General features: G+C 28.2%; 1 protein-coding gene across 4 annotated transcripts in view; it reads left to right on the top strand.

Moving 5' to 3' along the window:
• Positions 1–18,155, top strand: part of LOC142321152 (cytochrome P450 4V2-like) — a 65,080-nt gene that overhangs the window by 28,054 nt on the left and 18,871 nt on the right. For all 4 annotated transcript variants that reach the window (XM_075359154.1, XM_075359160.1, XM_075359149.1 and 1 more), the window contains 5 exons: positions 1,917–2,043; positions 3,365–3,422; positions 6,477–6,589; positions 6,701–6,769; positions 14,579–14,747. In XM_075359154.1, coding sequence (XP_075215269.1) covers positions 1,917–2,043; positions 3,365–3,422; positions 6,477–6,589; positions 6,701–6,769; positions 14,579–14,747 — 536 coding nt within the window. The remainder of the gene's footprint in view (positions 1–1,916; positions 2,044–3,364; positions 3,423–6,476; positions 6,590–6,700; positions 6,770–14,578; positions 14,748–18,155) is intronic.

Raw genomic sequence — 18,155 nt, 5'->3', positions numbered from 1 at the left:
TGAAGTTCTTGCCTTATTTTTTTTAAAGTAGAAAACTGTTCTTTTAACTACACCTAAATCAAAACTGTCCAGTCCACTGACAGGTTTCGAACGTCATTTATACTTTTTCGCGTGCTGAAAGAACATGATTGGGATGTTGATTGAAAAATAATGACTTTTTTTCTCTTCCGAATTTTTTAACCTGTGTTGTTGATATCTCACAAGCAGCAGCAGTTCTTTCTTTGCATTTTTTAATGCCGATTCGATGCTTTTCGTCAGTTAATTTACCTACTGTAGAAGCTTTTTTTTCATAAAACCATAAATATTATTGATAATTTCACGTGCTTGACTCCCAAGTTTTTTTTCTTAACTAACCGCACTAATATCATACGAACAAAAATAAAACAAAAAATAATATATTACAAAACATTTGCGAAAAAAATGAGTAATTATAAAATAATATGACCGCACAAAAACGCTATCCGAATGCCTTCAATGAACACGATATAAACTGGACTAACGTTTATTTCTTTATACACACATTGTGCACTACGAATGATGGGTCTAAATATAATCGTGACGAAAGACATCATTTCGAACTGCATGTATAGATTTTTATAGGCCTGTACATAATACCAATCAGAGCATTAGACATTGGTTAAGGAATTGTTATTGTTTACGAGATTGAGACGTTAAGCATTTTTATTCACTTAATCAACTCAAGTGGAAAGAATTAAACACACAACATAAATGTATTTTTCGGCGCCCGTATTGTTTGTAAGTCGAAATAAAAATAATAATTACGCGCAAAAATAATGTTTTAGAAAACAGTAATATAATGAGATGTCAGCACGTGACGTCACAAGCTCGTAGATTCGTACCCATAGGATCCACCCCCCTGGAGACCCGCACTATACGTTTCTTCATGGTTGTGAGAATAATGCTAATAAATAATAATTATAGAACTCAGCTATAGAAACCTGAAAAAGAAACTAAATTACAAAAGACAGAATAGTAACTATGGTAACTAAAGTACACACACCTTTGACGACGAAAAATTCATAACGTATCCATTGCCATGGTGGCAAAAATAAAATAATGAAGAAAACGGATTAATCTATTGTTTTCTTAATGAATCTTTAATTCACAACTTCATCCTCCTTGGCGGCGAAGAAATAGAAATAATGAATATTTTTAATATCTTAACCTTCAAGGGAACAAGGGTCACGGTCGATGGCTTACAATCTTCCCTGGGATAACACGAATGTATCCTGCAAATTTGAAAGTAGTCGGTGTAAAAAACAATCAGACAAACTTTATATATATATATATATATACACACACACACACACATTTCCGAATAATCGTGATCTGTTTGATAGAGTGCACCTGATGAATGCAAAAGTTAGCCTTCAGGCTACTAGCAAATTTTAAGAAACTTTTTTTTACATTTTTTGAAAGCAGTCTTATTTTCCAATTTATTTCTATTACCGTTTATCATAGCTGTTAAAAATCTTTATTTATTTAACGATGGTTTTCAGTAAACGTTTTTTTATTATTTTCCTCCCAGATAATTTATAAAAAAAAAAACCTGGAAAGATAACATTGATATATAATGAAAGTTGAAAGTACCTTCAAAACTCTCTTCAATCAGTGATGTCTAATGTCCTTGGAATTAGCACTTCCATTATTAATGATTATACGATAATTTTTAACAAAATCTTCCACAACTAGTTACAATCATTTATTCTATTTTATACTTTATTTTAATTTTCCCTTTAATAATTAAATTTCATTCTATGATTAAATTGCTAAATTCAGTATAAATTTATCAAGGTCTACTATTCGCAAAACAATTAGTAGTAGTTAATTTTTTAGTTAATTATTACTAACCCCGAAATAGAATTTTTTAATTTAATAATTTTTCCACATTTCAGAATGAATAATATAAACATGACTAGACTATTTACCCCATGGCTGTTTCATAACTGGATATTTAATCTGACTCCTATTGGCAGAGAATGTAATAGAACATTAAAAACTTTACATTCATTCACAAAAATGGTGAGATAACTGAATAACATTCATAAATTTATTGATTTTTATTCATTTAGCTCTATGCATGATGATTAAATTACAAAATAACAATTAACAAAGTATTAAGATTTATAATAATTAGGAATGTTATACAAATATGTGTCGGACATACACATACGAGTTCTGTAAATAAAATAATGAGACTAGTTTTTTTGGCAGCCAAAGTGACAACACTGTAAAGTTACTAATAAACATATGGTTATAAGAATAGCTGATTTATATTCGGTATTAATATTTTTAGTCTATTTTTTAAATGCTTCCACATTTATAAAATATATTCAAAATATTTAATATATAAACTGCTATTAAGATCATCTTTAATTTCATTCATTATCTGACAAGTTAGTAATAAATAAAGTGCTATACTAAGCACCACAAAACAGAATTTAATGAATATAACAGTTTAAGAGCTTCCTTATCCAAATGGGCATATCTCAGTTTTCTTCACAAATAAAACTTTAACAACCTAACATTTTAAGAAAATTGAATAACTGGTGATTAATAAATTATATCATAAGTACAGATTGAAATATGAAAATTAAAAAAAATTTAGAAAAATTTAGATACATGTTTTTGGTTTACGATAGCAATATAGGCCTATAAAAGCAAAACAAAAAAGATTTGTTTAAAGTATTATTTGTACTGGACTGCAGCTCTCGAGCCAATACAGGTTAGAAAAAAGTCAATACAGGTTGACCTGAAGGTGAAAAAAGTTGAGGACTCCCAAGGCATCAAAATCTTGTTGGTCTGTCATATATAATGTGAATGCAAAAACTGACAGATAATTGGGTGAACAGATATACTTTCTTATATGTATAGGTAACCCCAGTTGGAGCCAAATCTGTTGACTAACTACCAGATTATCCTAGGCTTACTCCAGTTGATTACTATATATTTTAAACTATAATTATAAAAAATACATAAAGAAATAATAAAATAAAGTTTTTATAAAAAGGTTTTAACAACCTTTGTGTAAGGTATTAACAATTTAATTTCTTTTGTTCCAAACAGTATTTTTTTATATTGCAGACTTTGTAGTTGTATGTAAATATTGACTCGCTTATGTACAGATGTGTGTATAAGTGTCTGTAAATATGAGTAAGTAATTTGTTTGTGTGAATGTGTGTCTTAAATATTTTTACAGTTCTAAGTAGTTAAAAATATAATGTTAACCTCTACATTAAGAAGTTTTTTTTAGAAAATCTGTATTTTATTCTACTAGTAAAGTAATAATAAATTTCACAACTATAATTTATTATATCTGTTTTTAAAGCTTATTTAATTTTAGATTATTAAAGAAAGAAAAGAGAAGAAAAGTTCTGAACAGAGCACGGATCGTGTACAAGGTAAAGAAAATATTAATGTTGATATATTAATGATAGAAGTATAATAAATTTATTGTTGGGCTTCAATTTACATCTCAGGAATGGTCGACCTGAAATTGTACAAGACTACACTTCATTTACATTCGTACATATCATCTTCTGAAGTAGTACCTTATGTTGGTTCCGAAGGCTAAATAGAAAAAAAGCATTATTTCTTCATCAACATACTAAAAAAAGGATTGTAATAAATTTCAATGATATTTATTTTTAAAAAAATTATTAAGCATAAAATTCTTGTTTGAGTCTACTTAAATCTTTTAATTTCTTCCTTGTACGAAGTAAAGTAAGTATTGTGATAGTGAACATTTCGGTTTTCAGATTTTAATGGAAGTATCCATTTTGACGATCCCTGAATTCATTTTGAATAGTTTTGGTGTGACGTCTGTACATATTACGTCTGTGCATATGTATCTCACATAATTCAAACACAATTAGCTGTAGAATGTTGAAATTTTGAAATTATCACTGTTGTATCATCTAGTTGTGCACCTCCCTTTTTGATTGCCATCAAAATTAAAATTAAAATTTTAATTAATGAAATATTTGGATCTTAAAGGGAGACACATCGGTTCGAATCAGATTAAAACATCTCCTTTTGTTTTTTTAACATTTTTTATTTATTTTTTTAACTTTTCTTTTTTTTAATTTAAATAAATTGATTTAATAATTATTAACCCATGATTGGGTTAATAATTCAATAAATATTGTAAAAAAATTTTACAATAAATAATAATTCAAAGATAATAAAAAAAAATTATTAGTGAAATAAAATGTTATGTACTTTTAAAAATGTGTAAATGTAATTTAATAGGAATTACATAAGTGTATATGTAAATTAATTTTGTGAAACATCTGATTATTTAACATTAATTGAAAATTATAAATTAAATATTATTTTTGGATTTTCTAGTTTAATTTCTGTTTAAATTATTTAATTATTCTGGAATTTCTGTTTAATTTTATCTACATTAAATTTAACTACAGAGTGACTGAAAAATAGCCCTCATAAGAACATATACACTGAACCATACATACCCGATATTTAATAAATTGCTAAATATTCTTATTTTTTAGTTCATTATTCCTCTGATTTTGTTGAACAATATTCTCCCTAAGTCAGAGTTGATCATCATTTCGTTTGTTTGTTTTTTATTGCCAGTCATTTAAGCTCTTTGGTTTGATGTAATTCTTCTGATCTTGATTTGTGAACACGTTCTCTAGTTCTCAAATTTTCTCTCTTTATATTCATCATCCTCTCTAATTTTTTTTTATTCTTCCCTTGTTCTTAACATTTTCTTCCCCTTCATATTCATCTTCTTGTCATTTTTTGAGTTATATTTCTTCATGTTATTTTTCTTTTACCTGTATGATTGTTTTTTTTCATTTTTAAATAAGGTGGCGTTTTTAAAACACTGTTCACATGTTATTGTACTGCTTAGGTTATGAAGTTAGCCATAAGTTATGTATTGGTTGTAGGTACAGACATTTGTATTTCTTTCTTCTTTTTTTGTCTACATTTGTTATAATTCTTATTTGATTAGTTTATTAGTGTATCAAATAAATTATAATGAAACTGACAAAACGACATGCTTCACATAAATAAAATATAAGAGAACAAAAATCAAATTATGATAAAAAAAGTTTGGCAAAAAATCTAGTTGCCCTGGTAGCTTCTGAGATTCAAGATAATGAACCAAAGGCTTTCTCATGTAAGTACAGGTGACATTAGCACAGAAAGGTTGTATACTAATAATTTGATTTTCAATAATCCGAACTTTCAGAAATTCATGATGTTGGACCTAAATTTACAATTAATAATTTACTAAAAATGTTTTTACATTTTCTGTAAACTTTTCTGCAGGATTTTAAAACACTGGAAACATTATAACAAAGCTTGTGTACATGATATTTTGGTGAATTTTTTTTTTAAATTGCACAAAATTCTTGATCTGTGGTGTATAGAAAGGTTATCTAAAAAATAATTCACATGAAATTAAATAAAAAATAAAATATCTAGTTGACTACTCCCTTAAATCTATTTTTTTGTTTAAATGAAAATTTTAATGCCTCCTTAAGCCACACAATTAAAAAAGAAAACAAATTTTAGATTTTTTTTTTTTTTAGCAATCTATATACTTTAAATGTTGCAGCTATACTTGCTGTATACTTTACTGTTGCTGTTGAGTGCTATAGCAGCAGTATATATCAGCTTCAGCCAGGAAAATAAAAACAAATAGTTATTATAGAAACTAAAGTAATGCTCTAAAGTATAACCCATTAAAATATTATTTTGTGAATTGTAAAATTCTTCATGTATAAGAATACTTTTAAGTGGTATCACTTACAGAATTTTTTGTCTACCTGTCCATTTATTATTCCACTCTGAAATAACTACACTATTAATACCTACACAATTAATCCCATGCTGAGTGTAGTCAGCGAGTGTAATATATTTTCCTCTTGCAGAAAGGGCTACATTAATTTGTTGCTTTAAACAATTTATCCCGGTCCTTTGTTATGAGTATGACACAAAGGACATGAGATACAATAGTTACAAGAGTTGTTTTCTCTGATCTTCATTATGAGGACCAGGTCCTGTAGTAGAATGAAGGTGTTGTAAAGCTGCATGCCAACAGAATTTGACAGGAAGTAACTTATATCTCATTTTCCCTATTAATGACATATGATACTTACCACTTTTTGGAATGGATGTGCCTTTTTTGAAAGTCGCAATAGCTATGGTTGTAGCATTTAATATTCTTAAACAGACTAATTTTATCTTGCCATGCAAGATAGATGCCATAGATAGAATCTTACCGTGGAAGATTCTATAATAAATGCTTTATAAAAAAATAATAAATTTTACTTTGATTTAATAAAAATGCTAGTAAAAAAAATCATACAAGAATTATAAAACTCCAGAGGACCAAAAAAAGCTAAATTTTTTATTCTGTAATATTGCTGTTTTACATTTATTCATTTCTTCTTTTAATTTATGAAATTCATTTTTTATAGGAAAGCAATGTTTAAGGACATTTTTAGACTGCCTCCTTGAACTTAATGAAAATGATCCAGGACTCTTAAGCATAGATGATATTAGAGAAGAAGTTGATACATTCATGTTTGAAGTGAGTAGAAAAATTAACCTTAGGTCTAGAGGAAAGATTTGATTAAGAATAAACTGACGCTACAGGTTATTCATTATTGTTATTATTATTTAATGTCATTTGTACTTTTAGGGACATGATACAACATCAGCGGCAATTACTGCAGCAATCTTTATGCTGGGACATAATCCTGAAGTTCAGGTAATCAACTTTGTTTTGTTTTTATTTTTAATTAGATAAATGATAATGACTTAGATTAACAGAATTTAGAAAATTAACTGAGTTTTTTTTTAGGTTAAATGTTTATTATAATTCTTTTTAAAATTCATATAAATGAAACTGGGAAGTCAGTGGATATCTGTGTAATTTAAATGAAATAATGTGATGTTATTAATCAAATTATAAATTTTTACAGTTAACATTTTGAAAACTTGAAATACTTGTACTGATCTCTATAATAGTGTGATAGCGTCCATGCCTTTCATCAGAAAAATCCTGGGTTTGTGTCCCATTCAGGCTTGATACTTTTTGTACACAAAAAAAGTATACTAATAAAAAAGTTCTAAATGTGAAAAGATGAAAGTTTTTAACGTATTTTTTTTTCATATTTTTCTCTGTTAAATATATATATATTTTTTTTTTTAAATTTAAATTTATGAAAAATTAAAATTAAATTATAAATTAAATTATTAAAATTAAAAAATAGTCCCCCGTTCGGATCTCCGGGTGGGGACTACTAAGGAAGGGGTCACCAGAAAATTAAAAAATAACATTCTACGAGTCGGAGCGTGGAATGTTAGAAGCTTGAAAAAGGTTGGTAGGCTGGAAAATTTAAAAAGGGAAATGGGTAGGACAAATGTGGATATAGTAGGAATTAGTGAGGTTCGGTGGGAAGAGGAAGGCGACTTTTGGTCAGGTGATTTTAGAGTAATTAACTCAGCGTCAAATAATGGGCAGGCAGGAGTAGGTTTCGTGATGAACAAGAAGATAGGGAGGAGAGTGGAGTATTTCAAAACGCATAGCGATAGAATCATTGTAATAAGGATAAAATCAAAACCTAAACCGACAACGATTGTTAACTAACGTCTATATGCCTACAAGCGCCCATGATGATGATGAGGTAGAGTGTGTATACGAAGAGATTGATGAAGCAATTAAACACGTAAAAGGAGATGAAAATTTAATAATAGTTGGAGATTGGAATGCAAGCATTGGAAAAGGCAAGGAAGGAAATATAGTGGGTGAATACGGGCTGGGCAAAAGGAATGAAAGAGGGGACCGACTTATAGAGTTTTGCACGACGTATAATTTAGTAATTGCCAACACCCAATTTAAAAATCATAATAGAAGAAATACACTTGGAAAAAGCCAGGCGATACTGCAAGGTATCTGATAGATTATATCATGGTTAAGCAAAGATTTAGAAATCAACTCATTGACTGCAAAACTTACCCTGGAGCAGACATTGATAGCGACCATAATTTGGTGATAATGAAATGTAGATTGGGGTTTAAAAACTTGAAGAAAAGGTGTCAGATGAATCGGTGGAATTTAGAGAAGCTTGAGGAAGAGGAGGTAAAGAAGATTTTTGAGGAGGACATCGCAAGAGGTCTGAGTAAAAAAGATAAGGTAGAAAATGTAGAAGAAGAATGGGAGAATGTTAAAAAGGAAATTCTTAAATCAGCAGAAGCAAACTTAGGCGGAATAAAGAGAACCGGTAGAAAACCTTGGGTTTCAGACGATATATTGCAGCTGATGGATGAACGTAGAAAATATAAGAATGCTAGTGATGAAGAAAGTAAAAGGAACTATCGGAAATTAAGAAATGCTATAAACAGGAAGTGCAAACTGGCGAAAGAAGAGTGGATTAAAGAAAAGTGTTCAGAATGAACATTGGTAAAATAGACGGAGCATACAGGAAAGTTAAGGAAAATTTTGGGGTACATAAATTAAAATCTAATAATGTGTTAAACAAAGATGGTTCACCAATATATAATACGAAAGGTAAAGTAGATAGTTGGGTGGAATATATTGAAGAGTTGTACGGAGGAAATGAATTAGAAAATAGTGTTATAGAGGAAGAAGAGGAAGTTGAGGAGGATGAAATGGGAGAAACAATACTGAGATCTGAATTTAAGAGAGCATTAAAAGATTTAAATGGCAGAAAGGCTCCTGGAATAGACGGAATACCTGTAGAATTACTGCGCAGTGCAGGTGAGGAAGCGATTGATAGATTATACAAACTGGTGTGTAATATTTATGAAAAAGGGGAATTTCCGTCAGACTTCAAAAAAAGTGTTATAGTTATGATACCAAAGAAAGCAGGGGCAGATAAATGTGAAGAATATAGAACAATTAGTTTAACTAGTCATGCATCAAAAATCTTAACTAGAATTTTATACAGAAGAATTGAGAGGAGAGTGGAAGAAGTGTTAGGAGAAGACCAATTTGGTTTCAGGAAAAGTATAGGGACAAGGGAAGCAATTTTAGGCCTCAGATTAATAGTAGAAGGAAGATTAAAGAAAAACAAACCAACATACTTGGCGTTTATAGACATAGAAAAGGCTTTCGATAACGCAGATTGGAATAAAATGTTCAGCATTTTAAAAAAATTAGGGTTCAAATACAGAGATAGAAGAACAATTGCTAACATGTACAGGAACCAAACAGCAATAATAACAATTGAAGAACATAAGAAAGAAGCCCTAATAAGAAAGGGAGTCCGACAAGGATGTTCCCTATCTCCGTTGCTTTTTAATCTTTACATGGAACTAGCAGTTAATGATGTTAAAGAACAATTTAGATTCGGAGTAACAGTACAAGGTGAAAAGATAAAGATGCTACGATTTGCTGATGATATAGTAATTCTAGCCGAGAGTAAAAAGGATTTAGAAGAAACAATGAACGGCATAGATGAAGTCCTACGCAAGAACTATCGCATGAAAATAAACAAGAACAAAACAAAAGTAATGAAATGTAGTAGAAATAACAAAGATGGACCGCTGAATGTGAAAATAGGAGGAGAAAAGATTATGGAGGTAGAAGAATTTTGTTATTTGGGAAGTAAAATTACTAAAGATGGACGAAGCAGGAGCGATATAAAATGCCGAATAGCACAAGCTAAACGAGCCTTCAGTAAGAAATATAATTTGTTTACATCAAAAATTAATTTAAATCTCAGGAAAAGATTTTTGAAAGTGTATGTTTGGAGTGTCGCTTTATATGGAAGTGAAACTTGGACAATCAGAGTATCTGAGAAGAAAAGATTAGAAGCTTTTGAAATGTGGTGCTATAGGAGAATGTTAAAAATCAGATGGGTGGATAAAGTGACAAATGAAGAGTTATTGCGGCAAATAGATGAAGAAAGAAGCATTTGGAAAAATATAGTTAAAAGAACAGACAGACTTATAGGCCACATACTAAGGCATCCTGGAATAGTCGTTTTAATATTGGAAGGACAGGTAGAAGGGAAAAATTGTGTAGGCAGGCCTCGTTCGGAGTATGTAAAACAAATTGTTGGGGATGTAGGATGTAGAGGGTATACTGAAATGAAACGACTAGCACTATATAGGGCATCTTGGAGAGCTGCATCAAACCAGTCAAATGACTGAAGACAAAAAAAAAAAAAAAAAAAAAAATTTAAATTTTATATTATTTTATATATAATACACATATATGTATCAGTAATTAAATTTGTTTTAACATTTAAATGTAGCATTAAAAAGAAGATTTTTCTTATGTTTCATTTAAATTTGTAATATTTTTCTGTATATTCTAATCTGTTTTGATTTAATTATTGAATATTTGGTATCGCTCTTTGTTTTCTATTAATTTTGTTTACATAGATTTTCTCAAAATGAGTTTATTTACTGATTTTTTTAGAAATTCTTATTTGTTTATGAGCAATGTAACAATGTTAATTGTTAAAACCAAAAAAAATAATTTTTTTAACTCCTTTTTAGGCTTTATAACAATTTTATCAAAACCTACTACTAGAGATACAACTGTCCATCATAGATCCACTGTCTCTAATTTGATTCAATTTGTCATGTCAAAGATCTTATAAACCCATGAAATTTCCTTCTTAAATTGGGTCCTAAGAATTTCCATATGATTTCATTTTACCCTCAGACCAAAAATAAATATTACAATGTAACTTTGAAACACCTGTATATAATTTTGTTAAATATTTTATTATAAATACATTTTTTTTTATGTAATAAATAAATTAGTGAATTCAACTAAGCAGTGAAAATTATTTTTAAAAAAAATTTGTATCTTATTTTAATGACCATTATTATGTTGAATTTCTTAAGATACTTTCATCAGCTTTTCAAAAAATGTAGATTTTTAAAAATTACATAAATCAACAGAATAATTTTTTTTAAATGTCAGATAACCATGTTACGTGTCAGAAATTTACACGTAATTGAATTAAATTATCAGTATTTATAATAAACACAGTAGAATAATCATCATAATATCATCTGAATATATTCACTTGAATAATAATCATCTATTATCTCTTCTTTACTAATTTAAACAAAATAGTTCCCTTGTATTCTGCCAATGAATTCGTTGACATTTTTTATTTTTAAATTTATAAATATAACATTTTTCAAATTGTTCATATTTATTAATATAAAATATGAATAATGTAAAGTAATAATTTGTATTCACCTTTAAATTTATGCATTCCCCTTTATACTATATGTTTGTTTTTTTAAGTGCCAAAATAAGTTAGATGTTTTGTTATTTTATTTTTGCATACCTTCTAGTGTAAAAGTCATGCGATCTGAAAGTCTTGTTTTAAATGACATATTGGTTTTTTCTATATAAATATGTCGCATTACCTAGTTAGGTAACTGTTAACACAATACTATTACTAATAGGCCTCAAATATATTACAATATGTTTATTTGGTTTAAATGCCTCATTATAAAGTTGTGTTTTATTTATAGTTTAAACTTTTTGTTGTTTTATTATTGTATTTATATTTTAAATATCTTCTACTTATGTTTTTTTTCAAAGTAAAATAAAAATATTTCAAGAAAATTTTCCATAAAATTTTTATTGTTAAGGAAATTCATTAATTTTCATAATACACATAATCTTTAATATCTGTACCTATAAAGCATCTCGTTCTATCTGACTAATTCATCAATGCCTAGCAAAAACTACTGAAGATAAACTGATGAAAATTTTCATACATGTTCTTAAGATTTAAGTGCACACCAAGTAAGAATTTTTTGAAATTTCAAGTTTTAAAGGATAAAATAAATTTTGATTTTTTGTTTTTAGTCCTGGCTATTTTATTTTAATTTCTCGACAACAAATGAAGATATAAATTTAATTATTGGTGTGTGTAATCTTCAGGTGAATATCTAAAAACTAGTTTCTAGATTATTTGAAATTCAGCCTTGAAAGGGGTGAAGAAAGGTAAAAAATTTAAGCAATAATTGCAAATTTTCCCCACTTCCAACAATATTAAACAAGATTCACTAGATTGGGGCTTGCAAATACTCTTTAGATAAATATCTAAATACCATTTTCGGATTTTTTTGAATTTTGATTTTTTAAGGTGTGCAACTGTGTACATCGTGGTGGCTCAACACACACTGCCACTGTTACTGTATATGACACATGAGAGGCTGCACTTACCTCCAGTTACTTGGGTAAAAAGTAAAATAAAAAAAATTTATAATTTAAAAAATGAAATGAGATACAAACTACAGTCACTTCATAGTGGTGTTATCAGGTAACGCTAAGAACTGGGTAAAATACAGTTTTACCCTTATGAAGACGGGTAGCCAGTTATAACTACTATTTTTAAGATGGAGGCCTACTATTTCAAACCCACATTATTCAAATCACTCAAAGTTTCAGGTCCTGTACTGACCAAACTGTTGGTCTGAAAAAATTACAATACACTAATAATTTTTATAAATTGAATAGGCCTTAATTTTTATTTATAATTATTATTTTCATAAGCATGAGTTTAATGAACACAAGAGGGTCTAGGGAGGCAGAGCTCTAGCTAACGTCCCGTGACTAAACATTCCCTGATCATGATAGGAAACGCAAGTAACCATACAGCATGGACGTAGCTGCGACAGGGATATTAGTATTATTATATATTAAAATGTACTATGACATTAGTATAGCAAATACTCTTGTAGGCAACTTATGATCTAAGTTTTCAATTCCTTCTTAGATTAAGAAGTTGAAAATTAAAAACATGTTTTACAAGTAGTTTATAATTTTAATTATTTTATATTTTATTACAATTTATTTTATAACCAATTTTTAAAATCACATAGTAGAAAAAATAATTTGAAGTGAATTGTTTTTAATAGATGTAACAATATGTACTTTAGAAACATGCTTATGCTATTAGAACATGAAAAACAAGTTTCTAATATAATATGAGAATAGGAAAATTGCATACTAGGTAAGATATTTTAATTATCTGTATTTACTTTAAATTTGTAGGTATACTGGCTATAGCTGAAAATTAAATTGTTTTTATTATATGATATTTACTTATTTTAAGACTACTTTTACTTTGTGTAACAGTTTTACTGAAAATACATTGAAAATTACTGTCTCATTAAAAGCATGAGACAGATAAAACTTTAATTAATTTTTACGCAATCAAATAAAGTTTGTTTTTTTAATAACCATACACCAAACTCTTAACCAACACTTTAATAACTAGGTACTAAAATCACTTTGGTAATTCTCTTTTGGAAAACATAAACATCTTTATGAAATTTTTCTCATGATAATCTACTGAAAATACATTGAAAATTAATGAGATTGCTTAGTCAATCTATGAATAATCATTAAAACTTTAACAAAAGTAGAGAATTACTTAACGATTGTTGAAACACTGTACATGAAATTACAATACAGATTATGCTAGTTTGATTTCTCACCTCCTTATGTTAGATAAATAGAAAACAATTAAATGGCATAATGTAATTTCATAATTTTGAAAGAAAACATCAATTTTTGTACTCTGTGTTCTCTCTTCTTTTCTTTTTCTGTTTAGCCTCTGGAACCACCATAAGGTAATACTTCAGAGGATGAATGTGGATGATGTATATGAATGTAAGTGATATTCATTTGTACAGTCTCAGGTTGACCACCTCTGAGACATGTGGTTAATTGAAACCCAACCACCAAAGAATGCCGGTATCCACGATCTAGTAGATTTAGTATCTATTATGATCTATAATTAATGAACGCCACTTTAATCCAGAATTTAAAAAATATATTATTCCACAAAAAACTAATGACTTCTCCTTTTTCAAGAAAAGAAACAACAAGATCTGTAGCAAGCAACTTAACAGTTGCTGTGTTCTCAAATTCAAAGGGCTTTTTTTAATATCCTTCTTACATCAGAATGTCATCAAACAACATACCATTATATTACAACAATCCAATATTAAGCAACAATGATGACAAAAAATAACAAATCTTCAAGTCATCTTTGAAGAAGATAAATCTTCATTTAAAAACTCTTCCATTTAAGTTTTTCGATACTTGCAATGGAACAAAAGAATGACTTCCTCTACAGAATAACAGTAAATCATCAAAATGAGTCCTTTTAGGGAATAGCAAGCCAAGAAAATTCATTAAAATGCCTATCCTTTACCAGATTCTCCACTTCACTCACACATCTCTCTAGCATTGAAATAATCCTATATTTATTTATTCCACAATGTTCTTATAAATGTAGGATGCATTTTATTGTTTAAATTAAATTTTTTTATACTCTTTTGTAATGAAGTTGGCTACACAAAGCAGAACTATTTTATATGCATACTAACATCTACTTTCCCTTCAAGTTTCACAAACCTGCTTTAATATAATTGATAGCATTTGTAATGTTAAATAATTAAATTTATATTGAATAAAAATAGATCATAACACTCATATATATTTGCAAGTATGTTTAATAATGGCTTAAATTAAATTTTCGTTTTTAAACAACTTTTTTTCTAGGAAAACATTTTTAAAGAATTGGATGAAGTATTTGGTGACTCTGAGAGAGAATCAACCATAGAAGATTTGAATCGTCTTGATTATTTGGATAGAGTAATAAAAGAAACACTTAGACTATATCCTAGTGTCCCTGCACTTATAAGACAAACAGATATTGATATTGAACTTCGTATGTATCTAATATAATATTAATTTTAATTTAGTTTAATTACATCAAACAAGTGTTTTTTTTGGCATCCTTATCACTATAAATAATAATAAACCACTGAAAGCAAAATGTTTTAACATTTTATCATTATTTAAAATACCCATTTCAACTTTTTCAAGGTCCAAATCAGTAATTTGAGTTATAATTACTGTTTTTAATTGAACTCTTATACTACCTTAAAGTAAAATTATTTTCTCTAGGAATTTACATCAGATATCAACTTCATACTGTGAGTCGGTATACTAATTGTCAGTAATTGTCATTATACTAATAGTCACTTTACTAATTTCTTTTTGTATTTATAAATCTAATGTTTTTCCTATATACTGGGGTTGGCAAGAAAGTAATTTCAATTTTTAAGAGTAGAAAGCTTTATGTTTGTTTTTAAGGACTTCTGTCAGTATTATGATTTTTTTTCTTTTGGGATTTGACAGCTGTCACTTTTAGCATACATACTTTAGAAGCAAATTGTGTATAATTTTGTTTGCACCTGTTAAGTTTATGGTCAGTTTTAATGTGGAGTGCAAAAATAAACATTTTCAACATATTTTATTCCATAATTGAATCAGATCATCATATAACAGTATGAGAGATTAATTTTATCATACACAACAACTGAAAATCACATCAAATGTCTTGGACTCATTGAGAAACTCAATATTTGGAGATCCTGCATGAATAGAAAGAGATATATTTAACATAATGAATCAATATTTGCGATATGCATCTCAAATGCAATGAAGTCAACCCTTTTTTGAAACAAATCACCACTAGTGATGAAATGGATTGTCTACAATTGCATCAATCGAAAACAATCATGGTCCAAGGATGTTGAACTGGCACAAGGCACATTGAAAGCTGAATTGCATAAAAAAATGCATCATGCTGTCAATTCAGTGGGATTTCACGGTGTTAAGAATTTATGAGCTGCTTCCAAGGAACCAAACAATCAATTCAGTTGTTTACTTTCAACAATAATGAAACTGGAGGAAGTAATCAAAGAAAAACAGCCAGAATTGGCAAATTGCAAAGGAATCATGCTCTGCCAAGACAGTGCAAGGTCTCGCTCATCTTGGTAACTCGTGGAAGATTATTGGAACTTGGTTGGGACATGATGTCTCATCTCCCATATAGCTCCCATATTGTACCATCAGATTGCCATTTATTTTGAAATTGGAAAATGTTTTAAATGGTAAATCTTTCACTAATGATGCGGACCTGAAATCATATTCGGTTCAGTTTTTTTTCTGATAAAGACCAGAAGTTCTATGAGCACAGAATGATGAAGTTGCCAGTATACAGTTTTATGGGACAAAATGGAAAATACATAATTGATTAATCTCCGTTCTTTGTATAAAAAAAAATTGAGTTTTATTTCACTCTTCAAAACTGAAATCACTTTCTTGCTAACCCAATATTTTATTTCTTATTTTAAATACCAATATGATTTATTAAATTTTTTTTGTTCCTTATTTTTAGGCTTTTTTCTCCTATTTTGTAATTGAATAAGTAATGATTTTGGCTATCACTAATCATTTTGCTTCACAATACTTTTTTAATAAAATTTTCAAGTAATTTCAATATTTTTTGACTTATAGAAAAAATATTTAATTCTATAAAAGTCTATATAATTTTTATTATCCAAATAATGAATAAATAGCTTTAATAAATATAATTGCTTTAATATAATAATAGCTTTAATGAATATGTTTGTCATAAATATATACTACAATTATAATAAATTTTAATTATAATGTTAATGGATGCAATACCAATAGTAAAAAAAAGTATTAACAAATTGCATTCTAGCAAAGCAAGGTAAACATATTGCTCAATATTTTAAATGTCATCTTTGAGAAAAATGTAAAGTTCCTAATAGCTTCTAAGAGATTCAGGCTTTCTTGCTCCCTTAGCTTCTCTTCCTTCCAACTTCCTAAGTTAACAAAAATTCAAATATCTCTATATTTGACCATTCTTTTTCAAATGTTGAAATCTTTTTTTTAATTAGAAAGGAAAGAAGTGGTCCTGTTCGTATTGACATATATTTACTAACTATTAGTTACTTCATGTTAGAGCATCTTTTTACATATCTTTAATGTAGTTATTGTTTTGCTCATTATCTGATTACATCTGATGAAGAAACTACTGGTTTTCCAATCACACTTGCCAAGGCATAATTCACAAACCCTGGCTAATATTGCAAACCAATAATGACCCTGCTAAGACAAAAAAAAACATGATGATGTGTGCGTAACATACATGTATAAATCCTGTAGTTTATTCTAAAATCTTATTTTAGAAACAAAATGTAAATAAGCATTTTATTATATTTTTTTTGTAGATGGGGTTTGACAACATAAACACAGTAAATTTATGGATGTTCCCCAGTGTAGGAAAAATGAAATAATTATATCAATATTTTGACAACTGACAGTGAAATTTTGTTATAACCAAAGAAATATTTATTTTATAATCTATTTTTTGCCTGCAAACTGGTCTAACTTATTTTGCAAATCAATTGCTTAAAGCCGATTTTCAAAGCCGAAGGTTTGGAGGTTCAAATCCTAATAAAGGTTAGTTGCTTTTATATGTACTTACATAGTGGAATATACATAGTGGACACTGATATACTTTGGTGGTTGGGATTCAATTAACCACACGTCTCAGGAATGGTTGGCCTGAGTCTGTACAAGGCTATACCTCATTTACATGTTACACATCAAACTCATTTCATTGGGCCGTGGTGGAGTTCAGTACTTGAACAGCCTGTGATGTACACATTAGGAGGGGAAAAAATTAAGTTGTTTTTAGTAATAAATTACTAATATACCTAAAATTGCATCAAATCAAATGTAATCCAAAATTTAATGATTTTTTTTTGTTATAAAGATGTAAAATGAGTTTATCAATTACTTTATATGAGTTTATCAATGAGTTTGATCAATTACTTTAAATTTTAGAAATTATTGATCACAAAACATACATATAAATATAAAAATTATAAAATTTATTTCATATATTTCACAAAATATTTTATAAAACAGTCTAGTTCAAGAAATTTATATTTTATTTGTAAAGTATGATGATACCAAATAATGTCTTTTTTTTCAGTGATGAATAAGAGATTCATCTATAACAAATGATGAATAACAGTTCCATCTATTCAGCTAGCTACATTAACATATAGCATAACCAAATTTTAAAGCGATGTAAATGCACATGTATATCAAGAATTACCTTCATATAATGAAACAATTTTTTAATATACCATTTCACAAAAAAAGAATTATTGGGCCAATTTTTTTAAACAATACAATAAATAAACATTACAAATAAATTTATTATTTTCTTAGAGGCTGAAGATAGATA

This window comes from Lycorma delicatula, chromosome 1 (assembly GCF_047948215.1).
Source record: "Lycorma delicatula isolate Av1 chromosome 1, ASM4794821v1, whole genome shotgun sequence".
Taxonomy (NCBI): domain Eukaryota; kingdom Metazoa; phylum Arthropoda; class Insecta; order Hemiptera; family Fulgoridae; genus Lycorma; species Lycorma delicatula.
Note: the sequence above shows the minus strand (reverse complement) of the source record. Positions and strands in the feature narration are given on the sequence as shown.